General features: G+C 43.7%; 1 protein-coding gene across 1 annotated transcript; it reads left to right on the top strand.

Moving 5' to 3' along the window:
- Positions 1 to 1,449: 1,449 nt before the first annotated feature.
- LOC127331398 (probable protein phosphatase 2C 33) lies at positions 1,450 to 4,949 on the top strand. Its single transcript, XM_051357538.2, has 7 exons — positions 1,450 to 1,912; positions 2,012 to 2,186; positions 2,268 to 2,485; positions 2,596 to 2,703; positions 2,801 to 2,926; positions 3,028 to 3,266; positions 4,458 to 4,949. Exons 1-7 carry the CDS (start codon positions 1,700 to 1,702, stop codon positions 4,681 to 4,683), a joined length of 1,305 nt encoding a protein of 434 aa, XP_051213498.1. The 5' UTR covers positions 1,450 to 1,699; the 3' UTR covers positions 4,684 to 4,949.
- The last annotated feature ends 862 nt before the right edge of the window (positions 4,950 to 5,811 follow it).

The raw sequence follows: 5,811 nt of genomic DNA, 5'->3' as shown, positions 1-5,811 counted from the left end.
ACTGTCCAAACACAATATTCGCATCCATGTTTTGGAACTCTGCAGAAATTCTCTTACGGTCATCTCAATTTTGTGTTTTTCATATTCCTACTTTTTGAAGATCAGTGGAATTTTCGCGAAAAAAGGTGCTTAGGATGCATGGATTTAAATCAAAGTGACAATAAAATGACAGGGCTCGGGTTTCATTTATCCTCGATTTTTATAGGAGACAAAACAATTAAGAATTTCTAGTGCCGTTTGGGCGTTACATATTAGCTTATGTTTGGGTTTCTCCAAAATTCCTATCGCCCAATCCATTTCATAGAAATATCAGAGTAGTATAACATTGTTCAAAATAGTTATAATAGTCCTATATAGTTTAAGATACTCATTCACAGAAATACAAAATGTAGACTAAAATATATAACTATTTCCGTGAATGAGCCTCTTTGATTTCACATGATTGTAGAAAATCTAGAATAGGAGCATTATAATATCCAAGAGTTTCGAGTGAATGAAAAAATATTTACAGTATCTAGTGCAACAAAATCCGCAAGAAAACTCCTATAGGATTCAATCCAATGAATGAAACAAACAAATAGGAAAATCGCAAAAATATCAATCCTCGAAAACTCCCTAAGGATTTTCCTAGCGCTGTAGCCTCGGTCTTCCCACCGTTTGTTGTCTGAGCCACAGGAGGGGTGGGACCCATTCTTATGTGTTATTGTTTCGTGCTGGTCCTTATTTTCATTAGTTTTTCGTCTCCCTAGCGGCATTGGTGAGGTGGTGTCAACGATGGCTGGAATAAGGTCCATCTGGCCTCTCCCTACCTCTTCAAAGTTCGATCTGACATCGATGAAGGGCTAGTGAGGGTATGTGCCGCTAAATCTGCTGGATTCCTTTGGATCTTGGCATTGGTGTGTCATTCAGAGGAAGCTAATTGTTGGTTTCTGGTGTGACATCTTCGATCTCTTCATTCGTCTATATCTGCGGCAATGGCAATGTCCAGTTTCTCCAACCTCTGAATTGGTGTTGAAGGATTGCAAATGTGTTGCTTGGGTTCTTCCATAGCTAATATTCTTTCATCGGTTATTGGCTCTCATTGTTACAACCGAAAGAATAAGATGATAATCATAGTTTGTGGTGTATTCTTGTTTTGTATTGATCGCTTGGATTGAGTTATCTCTCCATTCATTGTACTCTTTCGCTTACCTCGACAAGTATAAGATATTATGTGTTTTTTTTAGTGAGCCGTCTATGGTGATTTCATCAATCTCAAAGCTTGCCGACTATATGCGCGTCCATATTTTTATAATCATTAGTACATTTATGTATTCGTGATCGTCTGCATCATACTTCCTTTTCTAAAAAAAATCTTTTAAAATTCATTTGCATCAAAGATGCCCTACTACTCTTTTTTTTTGCATAGGACGCCCTACTATTTCCACAAATCCCACTCATCTTCCCTGTCGTCCCATTTCAGCAACCAATTATAACTCTTGCTCCTCTCACTCCCCGCAGCACGAGAGCATCCAAATCCCCATTCGTGGCCTCCCCGTCGCTCCGATTCTAGCTGGCCGTCCAGCCCCAGATCCGAATCCGTGCGCGCCTCGCCATTGTCGCCGTACCGGAGCTTTCCCTGCAGGGAATGGTGCATTCTAGGCGGTGGTAGGTACGCGCGCGACTGTGGGGGGAAGAGGCGGTGGCGGTAGCGGTAGCGATGGCCGGCGCAGAGAGGGAGAGGAGCAGGTTGCCGCCGGCGCTGCCCCTGGCCACGCTGATCGGGCGCGAGCTCCGCGCGGGAGGGTCCGAGCGCCCGGCCCTGCGCTACGGCCACGCCGGCTTCGCCAAGCGCGGGGAGGACTACTTCCTCGTCAAGCCCGACTGCCTCCGCGTCCCCGGCGACCCCTCCACGGCCTTCTCCGTCTTCGCTGTACTGCTCCTCTCCCATTCCTGGTTCGTCGTTGATCTGTCGAAATTCGTGATCTGATGTTTCCTTCTGGCTTCGCTGGATCTGTGGCCGTTTCGCCAGGTGTTCGACGGCCACAATGGGGTGTCGGCGGCGGTGTTCAGCAAGGAGCATCTGCTCGAGCACGTGATGAGCGCGCTGCCGCCGGAAATCGGCAGCCGCGAGGACTGGCTGCAGGCGCTGCCCCGCGCGCTCGTCGCCGGCTTTGTCAAGGCGGACATCGACTTCCAGCGAAAAGGTGAGACGGATCGTATGCAAATGGCGATTGCGGAGCACACCTGTTGAGCTTCTGGCTAAATATCACTGGTTGTTAACTCAGGGGAGGTGTCGGGGACGACAGCAACGCTGGTGGTCGTCGATGGTTTCACCGTCACCGTGGCCTCGGTTGGGGATTCCCGGTGCATTCTTGACACACAGGGCGGCGAGCTGCAGCTGCTAACTGTGGACCACAGGCTGGAGGAGAATGTCGAGGAGAGAGAACGTGTCACGGCGAGCGGTGGGGAGGTCGGCCGTCTGAACCTCTTCGGCGGGCAGGAGGTAGAAATTCTCTTTACAGTGAATTGTTTCTTACAGAAAAAATGCACTTCAGTGGAATTGCTTTGATCATCATTCTGATGATTCATTGTTGTGTGAATGTTTTGTCTTAGGTTGGTCCTCTTCGTTGCTGGCCAGGTGGCTTGTGCCTCTCAAGATCCATCGGGGACATGGATGTTGGGGAGTACATTGTGCCGATTCCACATGTCAAGCAAGTGAAGGTGAGTAGGGTTACAAAATGCACGCTACAGTTTATTTTGTTCTTGTGTTTCTTTTGCGGAGTTGTGAAAGTTGTCTCTTTCTCTTTGGTATTCACAGCTCTCAAATGTTGGAGGAAGGCTGATAATGGCATCAGATGGCATATGGGATGCACTATCCAATGAAGCAGCGGCAGAGTCATGCCGAGGATTGCCTGCAGAACTGGCTGCAAAGCTTGTGGTTAAGGTAACTCTACATGTAGTGAATAGCCTGCAGTATCTAGATTCTCCATGCCTGTCGGCATGATTCACTGAAACCAATCTTGATATCCATTTGTATTTATGCAGCAAGCTCTGAAAAAAAGTGGGCTGAAGGATGACACCACTTGTGTGGTGGTTGACATCATCCCATCCGATCATCGTTTGCCATCGCCACAGTTATCCCCAAAGAGAAACCAGAACAAGCTCAAGTCTCTTCTTTTTGGTAGAAGGTCACACAGTTCGATCGGAAAATTTGGAGGCAAATCCGCCTCTATTGGATCTGTAGAGGAGTTATTCGAAGAAGGCTCCGCAGTGTTGGAAGAAAGGTACATTCTAGTTGCCACTATGATGATCCAGCAGCTTTGTTGAGTTGCTACTTTGTCATAGTTCTGTATGCTTTCTTATATATTAAGCTATTTTACATCAGCGAATTTTGATTGAACATCCGTGATGCTTGTTTCCTATTTGATCTTTGCTGCAGCATATTAAGACATATAATAGCAGGCATTCTTGTTAATTTTTAGAGCATGTGGAGAGCCTGTTGTATGGCTGCTGGCTTATGTTACTCATTTTGTCCTCCTCAGTTTGGTGCCACCATGTTCTTTTTCTTGTCAAGTACCCCTTCCCAATTTTTCCATTATCTATCCGTGCCAAGAAGAAAGAACACTTTAAGCCTATTTTCAGATTTCAACTGTGTATTATACATGCTGCTACTGAAATATTTTATTGTTTAAGAATGTGTCTTATAGAAACTATAATCTGAATAGAGTAATCAGTGCAGTGAAAATCTAGTTTGCTAACTGTTCTAGCACGGTAGTGAATCATGCTTGTAATGACACCTTTTTTTTGTTATGTTCTTTTGTGATTTCCTTCCCGGATTTCTTCGAAATAATAGAATATTTTCATTGGTATAATTATTTGTTGAAGCCTCTTGATGACATGCTGCATTACCTTCGGTCCAGTTTTCAGAGCTTTTTAGGTAAAATGTTGAATCTAGAGTTATACAACTATAGACTCTGTTCCACATTTCATTTATAACTATAGAATCTAGAGTATACAACTATAGACTCTGTTCCACATTTCATTTATAACTTATACCTCATAAAATGTTTGGCTGAAATTCCATGGTGTAAACCCCTACGATGGGCACCAATTTATCTTCTCTGAGGATTTGCTCCTGGCTCTGAACATCTTCAAATACAAAGTATTTTTTTTACAGTCTGCATATCTTTGATAGTAGATCCCAAGGTACTTCAGTACCTTCTCTCTAGATTGCAGAGGCGTAATTTCTGCTGGAAGACTGGAAAAAACATTCACATGGTTCAGGGTGATTAGAACAGGGTTAAGGGTGACTGGAACAAAAGGCTCTTCTGAAAACTTTGTGATTATAATTGAAATTACGTCAATTACCTACTTCTGATCAACATTGTGCTTTTTGTGGAGAAATGATAGTCCAGATTTACCTGTCCATATCTGTTCATGCCCAGACCAATGACCACCAAGCCTTGCTCTTGCAGGTTGGGTAGGAATTTGTCTTTGAAAGAAACAACTTTGCCACCTTCTCGCTGTGCAATCTGCCAAGTGGACCAAGAACCATTCGAAGGTTTGATGGAGGAGAATGGAGGTAGCCACTGCTCTTCTCCATTTGCACCTTGGGGAGGTCCTTATCTGTGTCTGGACTGTCGAAAAAAGAAGGACGCGATGGAGGGCAAAAGAGCTAGCTGCTCGACAGCCTGTAGGTGAAAAGAAGCATGACTCGTGAAGCATGCTTCTCAGTGTGAAAACTAAAGAGATGATAAGTTGTTGGTGATTCAATTATTATTGTTTGCTAAAACTAACTACATTCCCAGCCCGGTATAAATTGTATTTGGCTGCTAACCAGCTTGTTGCCTACGCAGAATCCTAATAGTGCAAGTTATTTATATTGTTGAGGGAACTTTGATGTGGACTGTACCATTCTGTATGGAGAAATGATCTGCTAATTTATTGTGTATGTCATCTTTGAGAAAGCTGAGTCTATGAGGATCGTTGGTACAATTTATTTTTTTGTTTTCCATACGAAGCAAAATGCTCCGGGTTCCACTATCTAACGATAAAAGAACAGAGGTATCTGTTTTACTGCCCAAGGATCAACTAAAAAGAAGAAAAGAAAATCAACAATGTTCTAGCGTGGGTTTTTGCAGGCACAACCTTACCAACAGGCCACTACAAGTTCAGCATATTAAGCATCCTAAGAGCATCTCAGTCGCGTCCCCCAAACCGCGCCGGATCGAGCGTTTGGGGGACGTGTTTTGTTCGTGCCGCATTCATGAAACAAACAAAGTCGTTGGAGCATCCAGATATACAAATACAAAGCAGAAGCCGAAAGATGAGAACAGGAGTAGGATGTCATGAAGACGAAAAGTGTCTTTGGCTCTTGGGCACTAGTACTCTTACTGTTTTTTTTAAAATTCATACATATTTGTTCCAAGAAAATTTAAAAATAAATTTGAACATAATAAATGATGTAACCTACAAGCCATGAAGAACACTATCCAACGCTCAAGCAGCTACTGCTGGTTGACTTCCCTCTGCAGAAGATTGTTGGTTGCGGATATGAAGCGAGCGGCCTCTGGGAGAAGCATGCAGCGAGAACGCCATTTTCTGTAACTTCTCAGCATCTGCTAAGAGATCATTTCTTTTTTCATTAACTGACTGTAAACCGGCCTAATACCTCAGAAAAGAGTATGCATAACATATAATCTCCGTTGGAGATTTTATGAGCTTAAACTCAAAACAAGCATGGTTTCTCAATTTTCATAAAGCCCAGCACAGAGCTGAAGCCCCAACAAGGTGAAGATTTGTTCTACCAGGTAAAACTTTTGCAATCCA

This window comes from Lolium perenne, chromosome 2 (genome assembly GCF_019359855.2).
Source record: "Lolium perenne isolate Kyuss_39 chromosome 2, Kyuss_2.0, whole genome shotgun sequence".
In the NCBI taxonomy this organism is placed as follows: domain Eukaryota; kingdom Viridiplantae; phylum Streptophyta; class Magnoliopsida; order Poales; family Poaceae; genus Lolium; species Lolium perenne.
Note: the sequence above shows the minus strand (reverse complement) of the source record. Positions and strands in the feature narration are given on the sequence as shown.

Excerpts from the sequence above, each read along its gene's own strand:
- LOC127331398 (XM_051357538.2), top strand. The coding sequence starts at position 1,700 with ATGGCCGGCGCAGAGAGGGAGAGGAGCAGGTTGCCGCCGGCGCTGCCC. Across the intron at positions 1,913-2,011 it reads CGGCCTTCTCCGTCTTCGCT|GTGTTCGACGGCCACAATGG; the intron begins GTACTGCTCCTC and ends CCGTTTCGCCAG. Across the intron at positions 2,486-2,595 it reads ACCTCTTCGGCGGGCAGGAG|GTTGGTCCTCTTCGTTGCTG; the intron begins GTAGAAATTCTC and ends GTTTTGTCTTAG.